The 24,917-nt window shown below is 47.6% G+C and overlaps 1 protein-coding gene across 1 annotated transcript in view; it reads left to right on the top strand.

Annotated features, from left to right (window-relative positions):
- The window catches only part of LOC124805617 (regulator of hypoxia-inducible factor 1-like), a 228,996-nt gene that overhangs the window by 96,040 nt on the left and 108,039 nt on the right, over nucleotides 1-24,917 (top strand). Inside the window, exon 8 of the mRNA XM_047266184.1 lies at nucleotides 23,197-23,365. Within this exon, the coding sequence (XP_047122140.1) occupies nucleotides 23,197-23,365 (169 nt within the window). The remainder of the gene's footprint in view (nucleotides 1-23,196; nucleotides 23,366-24,917) is intronic.

The following is a 24,917-nucleotide window of genomic DNA, read 5'->3' as shown; positions in this document are numbered from 1 at the left end:
GAATATTGCATTTTCGGGCAACAACAAAGTTATATTATGTGGCAGGTGTCCTTAGAACACAGTTAATAAAGTCATTTCTTGAAATAATGGATAAACTAGGCACTCATCTTTTCGTGTTTCCCACGCTGGTCTCTTTGTGAACTCATGGCTCAATCGTCGAAAATCTAGGTAGTGATGATTCCAAGCTCGGATGCAAAGAGGCCTAGGTGTTATTCTGCGATATTCAAAAGTTTTATAGAAGTGTTTAATAAACTATTCTTGAAGATTAAACCTTTGCAAGTTAGGACAATGGTGATGTAAAAAGGTAATCAGCACTCAGAATTTAAGTTACACTTCTTTTTCATTACTTTTGTTGCAATATCACGTAACCCGTTCCAAAACATCACTTCACAATATAAAACATACTTGAAAATATCTTCCTCACTGTTAAAGTTCACAATTCATAAACTGACTACAATTTGCGTCTTTTTAACATGACGACCTAAGCTTGACTCTGTAATAACAGCTTACGCGCCCTAAAATCAGAGTTACAAGCACGTCAATGATCATAGTGACAAAAGAAAGAATACACATAAGAATAATATCATTGCAATATATACATATCGATGTATCGAAGTACCTCTACATTAATGAAATCAAATCTGAATATTGTCACAGAAATATGTTAACTATTTTACAGAAACACAGTAGAATATTGCTGGCATCGAGAGGTTGAGGTGAGGTGCCGTAATGGTTACTTAATTCAAGTACCATTACAACACGAAAGTTGAGTTTTGATTTAACCTACCAGCAGGTGAAGACTGTTCACACTGTGTCGTTCGGAGTTTGTTGTCAACTATTGGGATATTCCTGCGAGCAACAATGTGGCTTTCAAGTTGGAAAATTCTAGCCACCCTGTGTTGGAGTTTCACTGTATTTGGTTAATTGAATCGCAGTGCACCACCAGAATCTTCTGCCTTGTGGCCGTTAACGTTGCAGTTACCTGCCCTGGAAATTGACGTAAATTTCAGGCAGTGTAGTTTCGTCATGTTGTTGCTGTCCAGCATGGTATGTAGTTTGACAGTTCCATGTATGATTGGTTATGGGCGCCAATATCTTCTACGCTGTTCCCTTGAACTCCCTGTTGTGCCATGATTGGCTGAAGTGGAAGTTTTCTTGTTGGTGGGTCCATTGACTGTCGGTTGGTTGGGTTGTCGTTGGATCATGAATGGTTGGCCCGACTGCCTGTCTCACCTAACCCGGCGTTAGTGTTTGGATTCCAGGCCGACCCTCGAACATCTGAACCCCCTTGGGTGTACTGCCGTATTTTTCAAAATTTGTTCTTCCTGTTTGTACTTGTATCGCTTCTACCGGATTTTTTAAAATTAGAGTTGTTTTGCTCTTAAGGTCTTCAGCATAGTTTAAAGAACTGTTTCACATAAGGCCTTTGGTATGTAAAGAAAAATTAATGTTATGGAGTTTTAAAGGTTAAGCCATCTGCCGATTTGAATTTAACTTATTTACTTCAGCCTAACTAAAGAACTATTTTAAGATAAGGCTTGCCTTTTAAATTTCTGATTATGCTTGCGTTTTAAGTTATTGGCCTTCAGCCGTTTCTAAATTAAAGTCGCTTTCAGCCGGTAATTAAGATTAAAGCTGTGTTAGAAAAAAGAAATTTTTTTGGGCTGTTGAGATGTTTGATCAAACAATAAAGTTGTATGTTCGATGTAACCGGCAGCCCCTTATTTTGGCACCTTTCAACAATTTGTTACCTGTCCTGTCCCGCGGATAAGCAGGGCGTCTCACTGGTACACCTGCCTAATATCGTGTAGGGCCCCCCGAGCATGCAGAGGTGTCGCAACACGGCATGACATGGACTTGACCAGTGCTGGAGGGAACTGACACCATGAATCCTGTACGGCTGTCCATAAATCCACAAGAGTACCATAGGTTGGAGTTCTCTTCTGAACAGCACTTCGCAAGGCATTCCAGATATGCTCAATAAGGTTTATGTCCGGGATGTTTGGTGGCCAGCGGAAGGTTTTAAACTCGAAGAGTGTTCCAGGAGTCAATCTGTAACAATTCTGGACGTGTGGGGTGTCGCATTGTCCTGCTGAAATTGCCGAAGTTCGTCGGAATGCACAACGGACATGAACGGATACAGGTGATCAGACAGGATGCTAACATACGTGTCGCCTGTCAGATTCGTATCTAGACGCATAAGCGGTCCCGTATCGCTGCAACTGCACGCGTCCCACACCATTACAGGGCCCCCACCAGCTTGAACAGTCCCCTGCTGACATGCAGGGTCCATGGATTCATGAGGTTGTTTCCATACCGATATACGTCCATCCTCTCGCTACAATTTAAACGAGACTCGTCCGACTAGGCAACATGTTTCCAGTCATGGACAGTTGAATGTCGGTGTTGACGAGCCGAGGCGATGCGTAAAGCTTTGTGTCGTGCCATCATCAAAGGTACAGGGGTGGGCCTTCGGCTCCGAAAGCCCATAGCATTAATGTTTCATTGAATGGTTCGCACGCTGACACTTGTTGATGACTCACCACTGAAATCTGAAGCAATTTGCTGAAGGGTTGCACTTCTGTCACGTTGAACGATTCTCTTCAGTCGTCGTTGGTCCCGTTTCTGCAGGATCTTCTTCCTGCTGCAGCGATGTCGGAGATGCGATGTTTTACCGGATTCCTGATATTCACGAAACACTCGTGAAATGATCGTACGGTAAAATCTCCACTTCATCGCTACCTCGACTATAACACCACGTACGAACTGACTTAAATCTTGACAACCTGTTATTGTAGTAGCAGTAACAGATCTAACAACTGCGTCAGATATTTATTGTCTTATATAGGCGTGTTTAGATATCTCTGTATTTGAATACGCATGCCTATACCAGTTTCTTTGGTGCTTCAGTGTATAAAAACTGCTGAAACTTGCAGTCTGATGATAGTATGCTTCCAGTTTTGTTGTGTACCTAATGTTATAAAAATATTTTTCGGTAAGAGTACTTTAAAGTTAAATGAAGTATTCACATACAGCTAAAACGCTCCAGGGCCATCATTTTTTGCCTCCTGTTATTCCTTGTCCTGTTTCCTCTGCTTGTATGCTCTTCTTGACATTCTTGCTTCTTTAGGTATATACAGAAAGTCCCTTTCAGATTTCATAAAACATTCTCGGTTGAAGAGTAACAATACTGAAGATCGTTTGCTTCCTTGATTGTTATCAATTCTATCCAAAACAGATTTCCTTGCTTGAGCGCCATCCTTGAAGCAAATAACAGCATCAAGCACGCAAATTTTTAAATTACTGTGGCAGTCTTTTCCAAATACACTGATTGAAACTTCATTCGGGTTCTGCGTACAATCATGTATACACTTGGAAAGTAAAGTTTCATTTGCACAGTCTGTACACTGACGGAAAATAATCACAGTACCAAGAAGCAGTTGTGCGGAAGTTACAGGAAATATATTCCCAGTTGCGAATATGGACAAACATCATCTGTATAGAGGAATGACGACAATGAAAGTCAATGCCGGACCGAGACTCGAACCAGGATTTTCCGCTTGTCGCGAGCGGTCGCCTTACCATTTGGCTATTGGAGCACGTCTCATGGCCAGACCCAAACTTCCGTATGTCGTCAACCACGTGTCCACTACCGGTACTCGTACATCCACTGTGTATATTACCGTACGGGGAAGACCGTTTACTTGGGAGTCACTTCCCGGTGTCGGTGGATAAATACGATATTGCAGTGCCTATGTTATTTCGAATTACGATGCAAGGTTCCTTCAGACATGCATGCTTGCATGCATACATTTTTTAATATCGAATGTAATATTTCTGCTAAGTATTATATCAGCCAAATCGGCCGCTCTTTTAATGTGGGGCTTAAGGAACATTTACAGCCCACTTCCTTCGGGATGCACTTAACAGAAACCGGTCTTGCTATAGGAAGTACTGAAAAAGTGTGCATATTTTTAGAAGAGCGCAAAAAGGCCATGTTCTCAACTTATTGAAGAGTTTCAAATTTTCAGAGCCAAAAGGCAACACGAACTTGTATCCCACCTCTACTTTGTTCTATATGACAGTATTTTGTATCGACGATTGATTTTTTTTTTGTTTCTTTATTGTTATTTGTATACCTGTACAAATCAGGCAGGCTGGCAGCGGCACACTACGCCGCTCTTCAGCCATAGTGGTCACAAAAGCATAAGAACGAAGAATGATAATGACAAGTGACGGACAAAAGAGAGAGGTCACAGAGACACAAAACACACGGAGTCGTTCACACGTGACGATAACAACACTGAAAACACGTTGACACGGCGCACAGAACACTGATGAATCCGACGGCACAAGTGAACGGAGTAGCGGGACGGCGGACACCAAAAACACTAAATGTCGTCACACACACGAGACACAGAAGGCGATGATCTCCGGCGCGCGAAAGTTCACTATGCGTGTGCGAGTCCGGGGACCTGCCAAGAGAGGAGGAGGAGGAAGGGGAGTGGGAGAGCGAGAGGGGAGAGCAGGGATGCCACGGGCAGGGGAGAGAGGGGGTATGGAGGAAGGGGTAGGGGAAGCCCGGGGAAGAGGGGTGGAGGGAGGGGATGGGGGAAAAGGAAAGAGAAGGGAAGAGAAGAGAAGGGAGGGAGGGTGCCTAAAGGAAAGGACATCGGAAGTGGGGGGTGGGGCAGGATCAAAGTTGAGAGGAGGGGTAGATGGAGGGGACGAGGACATCATCAGGGAGGGGGAGCTGGCGGAAGCCACCTTGGGAGAGGGTAAGGAGGGTGGAGAGATGGAGACTGGGTGGGACGTGGGAATACAGGCGCGGCAGCGGGCAGGGGTGAGAGAGGATCGGGGAGATGAGCGGGTGAGGAGGATCAAGTTTACGGGAGGTGTACAGGATCCGTATCCTTTCCAGGAAAAGGAGGAGGTGGGGGAAGGGGAGGAGATCGTACAGGATCCACGTAGGGGAGGGAAGACGGATGCGATAGGCGAGGCAGAGAGCATGGCGTTCAAGGATTTGGAGGGATTTATAAAAGGTAGGGGGGGCGGAGATCCACGCCGGATGGGCGTAACAAAGGATAGGGCGGATGAGGGATGTATAGGTGTGGAGGACGGTGGAGGGGTCCAGACCCCACGTACGGCCGGAGAGGAGCTTGAGGAGACTGAGTCAGGAGCGTGCCTTGGCTTGGATTGTCCGGAGGTGGGGAGTCCAGGAGAGGCGACGGTCGAGGGTGACGCCAAGGTACTTAAGGGTGGGAGTGAGGGCGATAGAACGGCCATAGATGGTGATGTAGAAATCAAGGAGGCGGAAGGAAGGGGTGGTTTTGCCTACAATGATCGCCTGGGTTTTGGAGGGATTGACCTTGAGCAACCACTGATTGCACCAAGCGGTGAACCGGTCAAGATGGGATTGGAGAAGGTGTTGCGAGCGCTGCAGGGTAGGGGCAAGGGCAAGGAAGGCGGTGTCATCGGCAAACTGGAGAAGGTGGACGGGAGGTGACGGTGGCGGCATGTCCGCCGTGTACAAAAGATACAGAAGGGGGGGGAGGACGGAGCCTTGGGGCACACCGGCGGAGGGGAAAAAGGTGTAGGAATCTGTGTTATGGATGGTGACATAGGAAGGACGGCGGGAGAGAAAGGAGCCGATCAGACGGAAGTAATTTATGGGAAGGGCGAAGGTTTGGAGCTTGAAGAGGAGACCGGAATGCCATACGCGGTCATAGGCACGTTCAAGGTCCAGGGAGAGGAAGATTGCGGAGCGACGGGAATTAAGCTGTTCGGAAAGGAGATGAGTGAGGTGAAGGAGAAGGTCGTTGGAAGAGAAGGACGGCCGAAAGCCACACTGGGTAACGGGAAGGAGACGGTGCTGACGGAGATGCTGGTGGATGCGTCGGGTGAGGATAGATTCCAGGACCTTGCTGAAGACCGAGGTAAGGCTGATGGGACGGTAGGAGGAGACGGCGGACGGCGGTTTGCCAGGTTTAAGGAACATGAGGATACGGGAGGTTTTCCACAGGTCGGGGTAGTAACCGGTGAACAGGACTACATTGTAGAGCCTGGCCAGGGCGGAGAGAAAAGAGACAGGAGCTTCACGAAGGTGACGGTAGGTGACACGATCGTGACCAGGAGCGGTGTGGTGTTTTGTGCGGAGTGTAGCAATGAGATCCTGTGTAGTGATAGGGGTATTGAGTTCCGTGTGTGCAATGTTGTCCAAGTACTGGAAACCAGGAGCGAGGGGAGGGACAGAGGTGTCAGTTCGATCGCGCATATCCGGGAAGAGGGAGTAATCGAACTGGGGATCATCGGGGATTGAAAATACATCAGAGAGGTAGGAGGCAAAGTGATTGGCCTTACTAAGGGAGTCAGGGAAAGGGTGATCATCATGGAGAAGAGGATAATAGGGGGAGGGTTTAGTTCCGGTAAGGCGACAGAAGGCCGACCAGAACTTGGACGAGTTGATTGGTAGGGTAGCATTTAAATGGGTGCATGTCTGTCGCCAGTCCCGGCGTTTCTTAGCTGCGAGCAAATTACGAATGTGTCGCTGGAGTTGCCGGTGGCATCGTAGTGTGTCCGGGTCACGCGTGCAGAGGAAAGCACGGTAGAGACGACGGGATTCACGGAGGAGGAGGACGGCCTGTGGAGGTAAGGTAGGACGGTGGGGGTGGATGGCGACAGTAGGGACGTGGGCCTCCACGGCCTCAGACAAGGTCTGCTGGAGGAAGGAGGCGGCATGGGCGACATCGTCAGGGTGGTGGTAGGTGAAGGGGTGGCTATCGACCTGGGTGGAAAGGGTATCCCGGTAGGCATTCCAGTCGGCATGGGAATAGTCGTGGACATACTTAGGGGGAGGGTCATTACGAGGGTCGGGGCGGGGGCGACGACCATCTGAAAGGGTGAGGAGGACAGGGAGATGGTCGCTACCGATAGGCTCCAGGATATCCACCGTGATGCGGCCAAGGAGGTTGGGGGAGGAGAGGATAACATCAGGAGTGAGTTGGATTCGGGACGGGTATGCTGGGGGATGGGGACGAGGTCGCCTTGAAGGGTGGAGAGGAACCGATGCCACCGCTGTAACTGAGCAGCGGAACTGTGGTGTCACCGCCAGACGCCACACTTGCTAGGTGGGAGCTTAAATCGGCCGCGGTCCATTTAGTACATGTTGGACCCGCATGTCGCCACTGTGTGATCGCAGACCGAGCGCCACCACAAGGCAGGTCTCGAGATACGGACGAGCACTCGCCCCAGTTGTAAGATGACTTTGCTAGTGACTACACTGCCGAAGCCTTTCTCTCATTTGCCGAGAGACAGTTAGAATAGCCTTCAGCTAAGTCCATGGCTACGACCTAGCAAGGCGCCATTAGCCTTACATAGTTTGATAGTTATCGTATAAATGTCTCAAGAAGAACGTTGTAAACCAACAAAGAATAAAAGTTAAGTATTCGAGGAGCTGCATACGTTTCTTATTAGAATTCACTACTTATCCTGTTCCAGAATTCACGCCAGTCGGCGTGTGTGTACGCGTGCCTTTCTTTCGGCTACCCATCACTGTGGACTGGCTGCCTTGTCAGTCCACTACAGGAACGACTATGGATGTTGAGGTCGGCGGCGATCACGTAGGAGGAGAAGGTACGATCGACATGGGAGAGGAAGTCGAAGGGAATAGGAGCGTCGGGGCGGACATAGATGGTGGCGCAGGTAACGGTAAGGCCGGGGAAGAAGAGACTAAGGATCAGGTGTTCAGTGGGGTCGGGAAGGAGAGGTTGGAGCCGAACGGGGATCTGGCGGTGGTGACCAATGGCAACTCCACCACGCGCAATTGGGAGGGGATTATCGGAGCGGCGGAGGAGATAGGGCGAAGTGTGGATGGTGTGGTGGGGTTGGAGGAAGGTTTCATTAAGGAGGAAGACATCCACGCGGTGGGTGACAAGGGTGTGCAGGAAGAGGTTCCTGTTGGCGGGTAGGGAGCGGATGTTGTTGAAAAGGATACGTTGCTGTCGCGCCATGATAGGGATTTAGACGAGGGTGTCAAGGCGGGAGAAGGCGAAATGGGCCTGGTTGTTGGAGTAGGTGGCGTACATCTTGAGTTGGAATATGGAACGGGCGGCAAGGGAGATCTGCTGGAGGGTGTGGGGGCGCTGAAAGGGATGAACATTCTGGAGGACAATGGTAAGGAACCTGATGATGTCCTCAGCGGTGGGGGGGGGACGAAGGGAATTGCCAGGAGGGTGGGGGCGTCCAGGGGACGGACAGGGACGGTGAGTTCAGGAGTAGTTGGAGGGGGTCGGGCTTTACACTTTTGGGAGTAGGTGGGATGGGGGAGATTGCAGGTATTGCAGCAAGGAGGGGATTGGAGGTTAGGGCACTGCCTGAGGAAGTGCTCTTGCCGAAAATGCGGGCAGGTGGGGGCCTCGTGGCACTCAGCTGTGGGGTGCGCGTTATAGCGCAGACACCTCTGGCAGCGCAGGGATTGAGGAGGGGAACGGGAGGGGTCAAACTTATAATGCTGGTTAAAAAGGCGGGCACCCTCCTTCAGGAGACGGTCGATGGAGGGAGCGTGCTCAGAAAAAACCCGCATAAGGCAGGTGGGGCCGGCAGCGTTATGGATGCGGCGAACCGCACGCACCTCCAAATGGGGATGGGCCTGAAGCTCCGCCAACACCTCCTCCTCCGTGATCACTGGACTAAGCCGAGTGATCACGGTGGTGAGAGTCGGCGGGCGACGCGGAGGTTGGGATTGGCGGGAGGGAGGTGGCGAAGGAGCAGGGGTGAGAGAGGCATGAGGGCCAAAGCGGGTGACAGGGATGCGAGAAAGGAGGTATGTGTGGAGGGTTGGGCTGGGGGAGGAGATGAGGACCGAATCACGGCGAGGAGTGAGGAGGGAGATGGGGGCACCAGGACAATGCTGGCGAAGGAAGAGGGTGAGGTTCCGGGCTTCAAGGAGAGAGGGATCAGGACGGGAGAGGAGGTAGCGGTAGGAGGAGGGGGTAGAGGAGGAGGATGAGGGGGCAGGCACGGGCGGGGAGACATCCATGGCATCATGGGTGGGGGAAGGAGGACGAGGCGGAGCGTTTTTGGAAGCAGAGGAGGCAGGGGTGCCACTGGGGCGCTTGACGGCAGTGGAGGAGGTGTGGGGGATGGGAACAACTGGAATGTGGCGGGGAGGGGCAGGTCCCGGGGCCGGAGTCGGCGCCGGAGATGGTGACGGTGACGGTGAAGGCGAAGGCGACGGTGACGACGGCGGTGGCGGTGGCAGCGGCGATGGCGAAGGCGACGGGGAGAGCTGGGCATGGACAGTGGCCCGACGGGCCACCACCCGAGCCGGAGCTGCAGTGACAGGCTGGGGGAGTGGGGGGAAAGGATCAGATCGAGAGGAAGAAGCTGGAGAGGGGGAGACAAAGAGTGAGGGCGAAGGGAGAGTGAGAAGAGGAGGGATGGAAGGAGGGGGGTGGGACTGGGCACACCAGGTGATAGTGGTGGAGGCGGCGGAAGGGGAAGTACACTCCTGGAAATGGAAAAAAGAACACATTGACACCAGTGTGTCAGACCCACCATACTTGCTCCGGACACTGCGAGAGGGCTGTACAAGCAATGATCACACGCACGGCACAGCGGACACACCAGGAACCGCGGTGTTGGCAGCCGAATGGCGCTAGCTGCGCAGCATTTGTGCACCGCCGCCGTCAGTGTCAGCCAGTTTGCCGTGGCATACGGAGCTCCATCGCAGTCTTTAACACTGGTAGCATGCCGCGACAGCGTGGACGTGAACCGTATGTGCAGTTGATGGACTTTGAGCGAGGGCGTATAGTGGGCATGCGGGAGGCCGGGTGGACGTACCGCCGAATTGCTCAACACGTGGGGCGTGAGGTCTCCACAGTACATCGATGTTGTCGCCAGTGGTCGGCGGAAGGTGCACGTGCCCGTCGACCTGGGACCGGACCGCGGCGACGCACGGATGCACGCCAAGACCGTAGGATCCTACGCAGTGCCGTAGGGGACCGCACCGCCACTTCCCAGCAAATTAGGGACACTGTTGCTCGTGGGGTATCGGCGAGGACCATTCGCAACCGTCTCCATGAAGCTGGGCTACGGTCCCGCACACCGTTAGGCCGTCTTCCGCTCACGCCCCAACATCGTGCAGCCCGCCTCCAGTGGTGTTGCGACAGGCGTGAATGGAGGGACGAATGGAGACGTGTCGTCTTCAGCGATGAGAGTCGCTTCTGCCTTGGTGCCAATGATGGTCGTATGCGTGTTTGGCGCCGTGCAGGTGAGCACCACAATCAGGACTGCATACGACCGAGGCACACAGGGCCAACACCCGGCATCATGGTGTGGGGAGCGATCTCCTACAATGGCCGTACACCACTGGTGATCGTCGAGGGGACACTGAATAGTGCACGGTACATCCAAACCGTCATCGAACCCATCGTTCTACCATTCCTAGACCGGCAAGGGAACTTGCTGTTCCAACAGGACAATGCACGTCCGCATGTATCCCGTGCCACCCAACGTGCTCTAGAAGGTGTAAGTCAACTACCCTGGCCAGCAAGATCTCCGGATCTGTCCCCCATTGAGCATGTTTGGGACTGGATGAAGCGTCGTCTCACGCGGTCTGCACGTCCAGCACGAACGCTGGTCCAACTGAGGCGCCAGGTGGAAATGGCATGGCAAGCCGTTCCACAGGACTACATCCAGCATCTCTACGATCGTCTCCATGGGAGAATAGCAGCCTGCATTGCTGCGAAAGGTGGATATACACTGTACTATTGCCGACATTGTGCATGCTCTGTTGCCTGTGTCAATGTGCCTGTGGTTCTGTCAGTGTGATCATGTGATGTATCTGACCCCAGGAATGTGTCAATAAAGTTTCCCCTTCCTGGGACAATGAATTCACGGTGTTCTTATTTCAATTTCCAGGAGTGTATAAACTATGGCGGTGGTGGTAGCGGTGGCAGTGGTGGTGGGGGCGGACATGACGGTAGGGAGAAACAATAACGAACAGAACGAAGAGGAAAGGACAGAAACTGGGGACAGACAAAGACGAAGACGGATGAAGACGAAGACGGATGAAGACGAAGACGGCTGAAGACGAAGACGGCCGTAGACCAGGGTCAGAACGGCGGCGACGGCGGCGACCAGGCGGCAACGGCAGCGGCGGCGGCGGCGGCGGGCACCGGCTGGCGGCGGCGGCGGCGGCGGCGGCGGGCACCAGCTGGCGGCGGCGGCGGCAAACAGACGGACGGCCACTTGCTGGCGGCGGCGACGAACAGACGGACGGCGGCGAACAGACGGACGGACGGACAGCAGGCGGCGGCGGCGGCGGCGGCGGCGGCGGCGGCGGCGGCGGCGGCGGGCACCGGCTGGCGGCGGAGGCGATCAGACGGACGGACGGACGGACGGACGGACAGCAGGCGGCGGCGGCGGCAGCGAACAGGCAGACGGCGGCGAACAGACAGACGGACGGACGGACAGCAGGCAGCAGCGGCGGCGGCGGACAGCGAGCAGGCAGGCGGACAGACGGACGGACGAACAGCTGCAGCAGGAAGCGGCGGGCAGGCAGATAGTCAGACAGACAGACACAACCGTCGAAGACGGTGATTACAACCTGAGAGTAGCCCAGGCGTTGCAACCTGACGTCGTCGACTGAGGGGATCCAACCCTCTAATGCTGTCGACGATTGAAGGCCTCTCGTAGCTATATCTTGTCCTGTAGTAACACAGTGTAGAGTGCATCACTTATTTGCTCTATTTTCTTACTTTCTTCAGTTTACTCTCTCATGTGATTCTCCCTTCTCTGTTTATGTAATGCGGTTGGTTAACAAGATATTCTTATTAAGTGACTTTACAACATTTTGTTGTACTATTCTTGGATTAGAGTGCTGAAGGTTATGTGATGCCCTCTGGCGGTTAAGTTCATCCGACTTCTCGCCTATGCTTCATTCTGGCGGCTACGCCAACAGGTGTCACTGATTACTTACTTTAGTCTTTTGTTTTCATTATTTTTCCCTTCTTTCCATTGCTATCTTATAAACTTTATGTTTTTTAATTAGTTCCATCAGCTTGTTCTTGACTACTTTATTGTTTTTATCTAAAATGACCACAGGAGCGACTCAAAATCTTAATTATCACTTAATCATTTCCTTTTCACAATTTTAAATTTAAATTCTTTGTCGTTTTAATTATTACCCGTTATCACAGTAATAACTTATGAATTTGGCGAGCCCACTATAGACTTACCTATTACACTCTTCACTTATTGGATAATATACATTTCTTTTTGTAATTGACAAATAGATGTAGACTCACAGTAGCAACATCTAACGAGCTTACAATACAAACATATGTCGTAGCTACTGTATTGTAGTTTGTTACGACCAGTAGAATAGACAGTATGACGCCAGATCTGTGATTTGGCTTACATCATATTTGATATGTGTGTGATGATGCTGTGCTGATTTCTTGTATATTTTGAGACACTGCCACTATGGCTTTATTACCATTGGACATGTTATAATACAGGTATGCCTCACCATATTTTAAGCACATGTTTTCATACCTATGAAAATAATAAGTTCTCGTAATGACACATTTTATTTTTCTAAGGCATAATCTGATAATTAGTTCATTTCCCATGTTTTGCTGAAAATATGAAGATGGTCATTGCTGACTGAACCCAATAGTCTAAGGACCAAACGTTTTGTGACCAATGGCGGAAATAAAAGATATTCATTCTATCCTTCCTGGATCACTGTGTTAATCTGTGACGATGTCGCAACTTCGTATCGCGACATTGCTGCTCGCGTTGGTCGAGATCCAATCGCTGTTAGCAGAATATGGAATCGGTGGGTTCAAAAGGGTAATACGGAACGCCGTGCTGGATCCCAACGGCCTCGTATCACTAGCAGTCGAGATGACAGGCATCTTATCCGCATGGCTGTAACGGATCGTACTGCCACGACTCGATCCCTGAGTCAACAGATGGGGACGTTTGCAAGACAACAACCATCTGCACGAACAGTTCGACGACGTTTGCAGCAGCATGGACTATCAACTCGGAGACCATGGCTGCGATTACCCTTGACGCTGCATCACAGACAGGAGCGCCTGCGATGGTGTACTCAACGACGAACCTGGGTGCACGAATGACAAAATGTCCTTTTTCGGATGAACCCAGGTTCCGTTTACAGCATCATGATGGTTGCATCCGTGTTTGGTGACATCGCGGTGAACGCACATTGGAGGCGTGTATTCGTCATCGCCATACTGGCGTCTCACCTGGCGTGATGGTATGGGGTGCCATTGGTTACACGTCTCGGTCACCTCTTGTTCGCATTGACGGCACTTTGAACAGTGGACGTTATATTTCAGATATGTTACGACCCGTGGCTCTACCCTTCATTCGATCCCTGTGAAACCCTACATTTCAGCAGGATAACGCACGACCGCATGTTGCACGTCCTGTGTGGGCCATTCTGGATACAGAAAACGTTCAACTGCTTCCCTGGCCAGCATATTCTTCAGATCTCTCACCAATTGAAAACGTCTGGTCAATGGTGGCCGAGCAACTGGCTCGTCACAATACGCCAGTCACTACTGTTGATGAACTGTGGTATCGTGTTGAAACTGCATGGGCAGCTATTCCTGTACACGCCATCCAACTGTTTGACTAAATGCCCAGGCGTATCAAGGCCGTTATTATGGCCAGAAGTGGTTATTCTGGATACTGATTTCTCAGGATCTATGCACCCAAATTGCGTGAAAATGTAATCACATGTCAGTTCTAGTATAATATATTTGTCTAATGAATACCCGTTTACCATCTGCATTTCTTCTTGGTGTAGCAGATTTGATAGCCAGTAGTGTATTCTTATATCCATCATTACCAGAAGTACACTCCTCTGCAGCTTTTGTCATAGAATCATCAGATACAGCTTTCAAGATTGTACTGTTATATCTGCAGAACTTGGCAGGAGTAACTTGCCAGCAACCAAGTTTCAGATCTATAGAATTAAATATTTCTATCAACTCTACAGGCGGCAAAAACAATCAAATGTTAATATATTACACATCTTTTGATTTAGAAAAGAGTTCTCTGTAACATAGACTTAAAACTAAAAATTTGTATTTTTGACCCATTTTCATTATATCCCTCCTTGGTACACACATTCACATACTCTCTCTCTCTCTCTCTCTTTCTCTCTCTCTCTCTCTCTCTTTCTCTCTCTCTCTCTCTCTCTCTCACACACACACACGACAAAAATGAAACTGCAAAGATTTTCAGGGAAATGTATAGGACTGTATGAAGTTTTTCAGTACACTAGCTATACCAATTTGAGACAATATTTGTGTGTCAATGAATAGTATGTGAAACATCCGAACAATGTTCCAGTACTACCTACTGGAAATAAGTCTTTCAGGTCTGTGACTTGTATCATGTTTGTAGCTCAGAAATACAGTAGTGATTAGCGATTTGACCTCTGCTGTGATTGTAATCTTGCAAAGAGTACTGCTATCTTTGATGTTTAATGTATAGATATTGTACTCCTTACTTATCACTGGCTTCTGGAACTTTCAGAGCTGAGTGTGCCTTGTCTCTGAGGAAGCGTTGTCTTGCTGTATAATGATAACAGTGCCCCAGTGGTGGTAGTCACGTGCAGTCTTTGTCTGTATCAGAGTGTGTGTTGGGCTCCTGCAAATAGCAGTTACATGAAGACATGAGGAGGATAAGTAATAGAAAGAATATGATAGAAAGTTAAATTAATAGTTGAAAGTGTCACATCAGTTTATAGAAGAACAGTATTTTAGTAATTCAGTTACTTCACGGAAATGCACATGGGATTAACGAAGAGATTTGTGGTTGAACAGAGTTGTTTTTGAGAATCAGTATAATTGTCCTAGAGAAACACATAGCTAGAACATAAATGAAAAGGTTTCTGTGTTTATCTCTTCAATTAATGTGTAACCTCAATGTAGCATTGATTAGTTCAGTGTGCATGAGGAACAACCGTAACTGTCAAACGAGACTGGATGAGGATAGGCATTTTTAGGGAAATGTGTTATGTGCAAAAGGAACTATAAAAGAAATTAATATGACCTGTACAGTTTTTATTTCAGAGTGACTTTTTCAGTCCATAATGAACTAACTTTAATATTCGAAATATGTGTAAGAGACACGTGTTCGTATTAGGCACATGGTCAGGTTTAGCAATAAGTGTTTCCTATGTAAGGCTCTCGTACTTGATTTTGATAGTCCAATAGCGGCAAAATGGACAAGAAAAGGCACTATCAAACAGACGAGGAGCTTTACATTTTTCATTGTGGCAGGGACAGTGATTTTACACTCTTAACATGTCCAGTGGCAAGATAAGCTTGTTGCAGCCCATCAAAATGCTCGCCACTCAACTAACACGTATCATTTAGGCGACCAGAACGTATAACCGAAGTTGGTGCTAGACTCGGAGTCAGCCATTTGCTATCCTGTTGGTAAACATTTGCTCAAAACATTTATATCTAACTGACAAGGGGAAGAACAGGTGGTAGTGTGGAGTGCTGGATTGAAATCCAAAGCTCTCCAAAGTGTCTGATTCAGTGAGGGCTTATGACGCCTTTAGAGCTGATCCGTCTGTCCGTCTAAGGGGAAGTTTCACTTGGCATTCTGTGATGCTGCACATAACAGGTTTTTCAAAATGAATATCTGGGTTTTAGCGCTTCATTTATTACATCAACTACAGTTATAAATAATACAAAAAAGAGCAACTCAGATTACTCATAAATGTTCAATGTGGGCACATTGGTCACTTTGTCTGGAGTAACTATCGCAACAGCAACTTTAATCCCGTTTCTTAAGCCGGGTAGACGAGCTGGAAGCGGAGCCACTTAAACATGATCCTTTCTGAACCACCAAAGTTAAATATCACGTGGCATCAGATCGGGTGAAGGTGGAGGTCATGCAAAACAAGCTATGTCATCTGGCCCCTTGCGGCCGATCCAGCGGTCGGGTACAGCGTTGTACTAAAAAAAATGGTTCAAATGGCTCTGAGCACTATGCGACTTAACTTCTGAGGTCATCAGTCGCCTATAACTTAGAACTAATTAACTCTAACTAACCTAAGGACATCACACACATCCATGTCCGAGGCAGGATTCGAACCTGCGACCGTAGCGGTCGCTCGGTTCCAGACTGTAGCGCCTAGAGCCCACGGCCACTCCGGCCGGCCGTTGTACTAAGTCAAGCCAGTTAGGCTGAGCGCCGCCTTGCTACCAGAAAAAGTTTGCGGTTCATCCTTTTCCATCGCACCTAAGAGCCATAGTCCTAGTGCGTCAAGATAAGAAACACTAGTTATAGTTGCTTCACCGAAAAAGAAAGGGTCATAAACTTCCAGTTGGAACGTGCCACAAAAAAACATTCAATTTAGGGGAGGCAACTGTACCATCTCGTGGGGATTTGCAGAACCCCAGACGTGCACATTGTGTGGGTTCACGTTTTCACGTAGGTGAAAAGTCGATACATGGTTGAAGACAATACGATACAGAAAATCATGCTGCAACATTTAGCTTACAGAACTGGCACATAAACTGTAGTCTGTATTATTTATAATTGTAAATCGAATGTAAAAATGCTACAGAAACCAAAATCTACGATATTAATTCCGAAATACCCGGTATGTTGTTAGAAAATTAAGTTACAAGTTAAAATAAAAAAACTTTGCCTCTCGAATTTCTGTGTGTCTCCGTGACGAGACAGAGAAGGAAATTACATATCATCATTCCCTCTGTACAGCAGTAATTTTGGAACAATTTAGTTTTAACGCAGCGTCTTTCGAATTGTAATTATCGGTGGTCGCCAAGATGTTGGTGGTCGTTAGAGATATCCTTGGTTGGATGAAAGACGCCAGGAGCCCGGAGGTACCTCCCTGGGAAGTTTCTGCAGTTAGAACGAAGTTTCTTGTGGCAACACCCTGTTACGTTGGTGATAGAAACAGTACGTTCCATGATAGTCTGCTGTTTTCCTCATGGGACTGACCCAACAGGGTTGTTAGCCCCACTTTTGTTGTTCTCCAGGTGCAGTCAACAATCAGCGTTTACGTAGTCAGTGAACATCACAGAGGACCTAGTGATAGGCGCCGTGTTGCGGAAAGCTCGGCCCTACGGCCTCTCACTGTTACAAGAGTAGTGAGAGCTTTTGAAAATGGAGCATGATGTTGACTATCCGAGAGACGTATATGATCTAGATGCTTCACGCAATCGGAAGCATACTATCGTTGGCCGCCGCTTGCATAACACTGAGATGCTACGGACTACGGTCTACACAACTCGCTACCAGGATCCACGGCTTCCACTTAATGTTAGTATTTCTCTTTCTCTCTTTCTCATCTCTACCGTTTTGATGCTGCCTTGATAGCCGGCCGGTGTGGCCGTGCGGTTCTAGGCGCTTCAGTCTGGAACCGCGTGACCGCTACGGTCGCAGGTTCGAATCCTGCCTCGGGCATGGATGTGTGTGATGTCCTTAGGTTAGTTAGGTTTAAGTAGTTCTAAGTTTTAGGGGGACTGATGACCACAGATGTTAAGTCCCATAGTGCTCAGAGCCATTTGAACCATTTTGCTGCCTTGATACACTCCTGGAAATTGAAATAAGAACACCGTGAATTCATTGTCCCAGGAAGGGGAAACTTTATTGACACATTCCTGGGGTCATATACATCACATGATCACACTGACAGAACCACAGGCACATAGACACAGGCAACAGAGCATGCACAATGTCGGCACTAGTACAGTGTATATCCACCTTTCGCAGCAATGCAGGCTGCTATTCTCCCATGAAGACGATCGTAGAGATGCTGGATGTAGTCCTGTGGAACGGCTTGCCATGCCATTTCCACCTGGCGCCTCAGTTGGACCAGCGTTCGTGCTGGACGTGCAGACCGCGTGAGACGACGCTTCATCCAGTCCCAAACATGCTCAATGGGGGACAGATCCGGAGATCTTGCTGGCCAGGGTAGTTGACTTACACCTTCTAGAGCACGTTGGGTGGCACGGGATACATGCGGACGTGCATTGTCCTGTTGGAACAGCAAGCTCCCTTGCCGGTCTAGGAATGGTAGAACGATGGGTTCGATGACGGTTTGGATGTACCGTGCACTATTCAGTGTCCCCTCGACGATCACCAGTGGTGTACGGCCAGTGTAGGAGATCGCTCCCCACACCATGATGCCGGGTGTTGGCCCTGTGTGCCTCGGTCGTATGCAGTCCTGATTGTGGCGCTCACCTGCACGGCGCCAAACACGCATACGACCATCATTGGCACCAAGGCAGAAGCGACTCTCATCGCTGAAGACGACACGTCTCCATTCGTCCCTCCATTCACGCCTGTCGCGACACCACTGGAGGCGGGCTGCACGATGTTGGGGCGTGAGCGGAAGACGGCCTAAGGGTGTGCGGGACCGTAGCCCAGCTTCATGGAGACGGTTGCGAATGGTCCTCGCCGATACCCCAGGAGCAACAGTGTCCCTAATGTGCTGGGAAGTGGCGGTGCGGTCCCCTACGGCACTGCGTAGGATCCTACGGTCTTGGCGTGCATCCGTGCGTCGCTGCGGTCCGGTCCCAGGTCGACGGGCACGTGCACCTTCCGCCGACCACTGGCGACAACATCGATGTACTGTGGAGACCTCACGCCCCACGTGTTGAACAATTCGGCGGTACGTCCACCCGGCCTCCCGCATGCCCACTATACACCCTCGCTCAAAGTCCGTCAACTGCACATACGGTTCACGTCCACGCTGTCGCGGCATGCTACCAGTGTTAAAGACTGCGATGGAGCTCCGTATGCCACGGCAAACTGGCTGACACTGACGGCGGCGGTGCACAAATGCTGCGCAGCTAGCGCCATTCGACGGCCAACACCGCGGTTCCTGGTGTGTCCGCTGTGCCGTGCGTGTGATCATTGCTTGTACAGCCCTCTCGCAGTGTCCGGAGCAAGTATGGTGGGTCTGACACACCGGTGTCAATGTGTTCTTTTTTCCATTTCCAGGAGTGTATTATCTTGTTACTTCTATTTTTAATTGATAATTGATCACATGTGAAACCTAATATTGTAAACTAGTGCACTCTTTCCTCCCGATTTAAAGGCTTAATAATCGTTCTGCTGTTTTTTTTTCGTAAATCCGTAGTAGAGAATACATTTCATTTAACGCCACGGTTGTGTTACGGTCCTTCTTGTTCACATATACCCCCACGATGAGCTTTGATTAATCGACATTCATACTGCCTGCTTGATTTACGCCGCTTGCTATGATCAAGCCAGACGGATCCAAGGCAACTTGTGTTCTACTTTGTAGCGGAAGTGGTGGGCAAGTCAGGGCTGCCGCCACAACCGCTCATGCTGCTTCTGAAGAGGAGTAGGATGCATGTCAGCAGTGGACTCACCTTATCCTTTCTCTCATCATAGTCATCAACCAATACAATTAAGTGACCTGCACGCTGCCTGTAAATTGCAAAACGGCTTGCACTTAGCAGTCAGTCAGACGGCGTCTGTAGCGTAACGACTATTACTTTACGTCATTCTTTTCCCTAATGCCTTATTTATGCCTGAGGTCAAGAAGAAATCAAGCAAAACTTTCTTTAGAATCTCGGCACGGCTTTCTTTACCTTCGGACACCCTGTTGGGTAATGGCAATTTATTTAGGAGAAACAAGCGAGAGAGCCCCGTTTTGGGTGTTCTACATTAACACTATTACAAATCTCTATTAAAGGCACTCTGCTATGTTCTCGTGAGCCATATAGCTCTGGACGCCCATGGTCCCTAAAATTATTAACCATCCCCTTTGGTTCCTACTATCCGAGTGAATATAAAATATCCAAAATTCCTTTTGACCTAATAGCAAAATTTCTTGCATATAAATCCCCCTTTTGGTTATCTTTCTCTTTTTGAAGTACCAGTAGATTACTGTAGAACACTTGTTTCAACTTTCTGTTATTTCTTTAAAATAACACGTAACTATCACGAAAACTTCACATGAATAAACTATGAACGCTCTTCCGTATGTAACATATACTAAATATTAACTTATTTAGGAATGAAGGGTTTCATTTGATCAACACTATACAATCCTTTAATTACACCTGATGAAGGTTCCATAAGGAGTAACGCTTTGGGATGTACAATCTTATGTACAACATATGGACCTTCAAAGATAAAGAAGAATTTTCTACATTCCTTATTGATCTTCGAACTTTTAGGATGAGATCGTACTAATACACGATCTCCTTTTCTCGTTCGGATGGATAATTCGTAGAATAACATTTTTCTTTCCTTTACATAATACGGTAACCTACTAATTAGGACTCGTATTAGATGACTTTCAATAATTGGTTATCCAATTAATTTAGCACGGTTTAAATGCCATTCGAAATAATTCCTATAACCTCTCCATCGTTTAGAATATGGAGGAGGGTCTAACAACTCTAAAGTTAGGTGTTGTTGTTTTCCTCTTGACCAATAATTTTGTTTAAACTGCTTAACAAAATCATCCCAGTCCCTAAATTCAGTTCTATGCAGTACTGCCCATTCCGCAGCTTCTGCTTCTAAATGTCCTATTACAAATTGAATCCGTTTCTCATTACTCCATTTAGGAGATAATGAAGTTTCAAAAGCTTTTATAAAGATTATAGGGTGAAGTTCGCCTCCTGGTTTGAATACAGGAAATCGACTTGTTACATTTGAATTTGTCGTTATATCATCCAAACATTCTGCGAGAGACATAGTTGGATTTTGTTTAGATTGCAGAGACGGAGTTGCGTCGGATTTGCTTGCCATGATTTCTTTATTTGGATTGTTGTCGTCCAAGCTAGCAAAAACGATGCGACTGTTGTCTCTGATTACATTATTGCTTCTACTACTTGAAATGTTTTCATTATTATCTAATCCCGATAACCGTTTAGTAATTTTCTGTATTCTCATTTCTGTATTGGATACGCGGTTAGCTAATATCGATTCTTCACTGTGTTCACGATGTGAACGCTCTGTACCTACGTCAATGTTATTATCTTTGGCAGTCTCAAGGTTACGGCATATTTCAGTAATTAAAAATTTCATGTTTTCTATTTCAGTATGATCTTTTTCTACTTGATGAGTTAATGTCTCTAATTCTACATTATCTATTGAAGAAATCTCTACAGGTTTGGTAGAGACCTCTTTAATAGATTCTAATAATTCTCTACGAACAGTTTCTGTTTGCATAGAAAATTCATCTCGTAACTTATCGTTATTTTTCCCTATTTCATTTACAACTAAGACATTGACATTATCTAGTCTCTTGGTTAAGTCAGTAATATCATTTCGCATGCGAGCTTTTTCCTCACGCGATTCCTGGATATGTTCTTCTAACCTTTTACAATTATCCGCAATCTTATTACTAAGTCCTACTAATTTTTCCTGCATTTCAACTTTAGAAGCCTCTGTTTTATCACTTAATTCTCGACTGGTTTCATTAAGATGTTCCTGTAACCTGTCTATAGATTTTTTTAGCTCCCCTTTTAATCTAGCAGTAGATTCTTCGTTAGATTGATTTAATTTAGCGATTGCCCTAAAAAGGGATCTCATGCTCCTATCGGATATAGACTGCTCTTCGTCTGACATTTCACTTCCCGACATTATTGTAAGATATTAACTAGTTACACACGCAGACTTGTAATCAACAATCCTGTAAAAGCACACTCCCTATGTACAACACTCCACTTCCAACTTGAAACAAACTCACCGGACACTAATATTTTAGTTTGTAGTTCCCGATGATCGGTGTGCTGCTATGGGCTGCAGATGTAACAGCCGTCGATGCAGCCGCTGAGATGCGACCCCGTTTCCGCAACCGGCAGGACGCTGAGTCGAACACCGGAGACGTGCAACCACGCCCGGCACCGCCGTAGACAGGCGAAGCCCTCAGCAACACCTCTAATACCAGCCGGAGGAACGCCCCGCAGCTGACGTACTGGGCCTATTAGTTTAGGGAGAAAAAAGGTTGTCGGGGTTTGCAGCGTTCAGCTGCTGCCCAACAGATGCGCCTTCTCGTGGAACAACTGCGTGACCCTACTGCTTGGCTGCGCTCCGTCAGATGCCCACACCCGCGAAGTCGCCGCTGGCTGGTGAAGGCTCCACGAAAACTCGCGTTGACTTCCGAAGGACTCCTGATGTTTTGTTTCGTACCTGTGTGCCTTAGTTGCACACAAGTCCTGTTTCTAAGGTCGCCACGGTGTAGCGTAACGACGTAAGTTTTTTATAACCGATTTTCGTTTGATATATGACCATGTGCAGACTTCGTCACCTACGTCCGTTACAACCCACTTCAAAATGATTTATATTCTTTTTAAATTGTCATAGAAAGGTTCTTGAACGAAACTGTAAAACATCAGTTGAGTCGTATGCAAAGAATTACATCACTTGGGCCAATTGGTTTTCGTAAACTTTTTCGATTTAAATTTCGTTTGTTTCTCCTCAGAAATTATATTGACACACGTTATCTTGATTTAATCGATATCAGAATCACACATTGAATAAACCTTTGAGATTCAAAGTTTCGATGAACGCTGTCAGAATTCAATAATCTTGTCAAATATATTATTAATCCGTTCACATAATTCTTCATAAATAAATCCTCAGAACACGTGTTTCAACTTTAGTAGCATCCACTATTTTATTAGCTTCCTACACATACAGATGTGAACTTGACCGTTGACAAACTAGGACTGACTTTTCAATAAGACTAAGCTCTCTATGACGTCATTGTTGCACAAAAAGAGTACAAAGAAATTCATTTTTAATTTTTAGAAGCACGACGCAACAACTCGGTTCCAGGATCTTCTGTTGCTCCTTTGCTGTCGACCCGCGACGTATTGCGGCCAGCAATTTCCTCTCTGGTCGCGGCAGCGAAGATGCTGTCTCCGTTCGTTGCGCCGCCCTCTCCGTACATGAAACATAAAAAAATACAAAACTTTTAGATAATTCACAGCTGTTACAAATATTAAGAAAAATACATAAACAAAACTAAATTAAACTTATATTCACCTGCAAACTGGGCTGACACTGGTGGATGGGTGACGTTTAATTTCGTCCCACGACACGTCATTCCTCACTTAGGTGGGACGTGTAGAATTAACGGTAACAGAAGATGAACCAAGTACAGTAACACATTGCTCGCAGGCTGCTGCCCAACCTGGTGGCGACCATACTGGTGAGCACGTACGTGCTGCCGCGGCTCGGCTCCGGACCCCTGTGGAAGCCGCTGCTGGGACAGCACGCCGAGCTCTGCAGGAGACACATGTGGAGGAACTTCCTCTTCGTGCATAATTACTACGGCTTCCCCGACATGGTGAGTCTGACTCTGGTCACACTGTGCCGAAAGTAAATGGTGTGTTGCTGGTTTTGAATAGTACCAAATATTCTACAGTAGTGGTCGTCAAACGTTTTTGATCAAGAGCCAATATTGACATTGTAGGGATGCACTGTGGGGTGCATATGCACCGACCTTAATATTTATTGGTAAGCTATATAAATTAAAAAGTTTTGATTTCCCAGTAAACTACTGTAATAAAAGCGCGATAAGTTGAATGAGTGCCCCCAACCACTGATCGTGGAGCTGTCACCATTCAGAACGCTTGGTGTCTCGTGTCGACTGTTCTATGTTTCAGACTGCTGCCAACGTCAGTGAGTCAGAAGTTACGAGGCTGCAATTGCCTGTCGAAATGTTGCTGGTTTTTTTGTGTTTTTCACGTAGGCTAAATTGTTTGCTAGGGGAGGAACATCCACACGGTCTTTAATGAAACCACAGAGAAAGAAATCCAGTGGAGTGAAGCCTGGAGAACGAGATGGCCATGCGATTGGCCTTCCACGGAAGCCTCGAACTTCCGCGAGGAAATGAGGTGGTGCTCCGTCTTGCTGGTGGTAAAGCATCCCATCTTATCTTTATCGATCTGTGGAATTTAAAACTTTTCAAGCATATCTAGATACAAAATACTAGTAACAGTTTCCTCCTAGAAGAAAAAAATGGCTAAGAGCACAAAACTCTGGGGCTGTTACGAACGTTGAATATGGATTGTCGCTGCCCCATATTCTGCAGTTGTTGGTGTTCACCAAGTCACTGATATGAAATGTTTACTCATCATTCAAGATTATTGTGTTTAGGAATGTCCTGTCGTCCTTCATCCGATGCAAAATTTCTGCACAGAATGCCTCACGAGGAACCTCATCTGCATCACTGATATGCTGTGCCATCGTGACTCTGTATGGTTTCATGTAAAAACTTCTAAGCAGTACTCACCAAACAATCTTTTGTGGAATGCCACTCTCGCGAGACGCAAATCACGTTGATTTTTGTGAGCTGCGGGCAAAGCTCTCCCTAAGCTGTTCGACATACTCATCAACACGCGGGTGACTTGGTGATTTATCATGTCGCAGTGAGTAACCTGTCTCCACAAAATTATTTGCCAAGAGTAAATTGTACGCTTTGTTGGAGGTTCTTTAGCGTATTCGCTGGGAAATTTACGCCGAGCAGTTGTTGCAGAGTTCGTTTCATCAAACCAAAACACAGTGAGCATGCTCCGCGCAAGTGAAAGCAGCCATATATAACTGTGCAGTTCACTGGTGCTCCTGGTGGCGGAATGAGGTACTGATGCACTAGGTGAATCAAACTTGAGGTTATTTGCTACAGAATGACAGATCTACCAATTTTGTAGGTTACCTCAATAAATTTCCATATCATTCCAAAGTTGGAAATCCTTTTTGTCTCAACCTGTATTACAACAGCCTTTATTGGATTTCGTATTCCTTGTTATAAATTGTACTGCATTTGAAGATGACCATCTCTATAATAGTTATTAACGAATCCAGGTTACTTCTGTGTCAAAATTAATACCATAGCATCT

This window comes from Schistocerca piceifrons, chromosome 7 (assembly GCF_021461385.2).
Source record: "Schistocerca piceifrons isolate TAMUIC-IGC-003096 chromosome 7, iqSchPice1.1, whole genome shotgun sequence".
NCBI lineage: Eukaryota > Metazoa > Arthropoda > Insecta > Orthoptera > Acrididae > Schistocerca > Schistocerca piceifrons.
The sequence above is the reverse complement of the archived record's forward strand: the minus strand, read 5'-3'. Positions and strand labels throughout refer to the sequence as shown.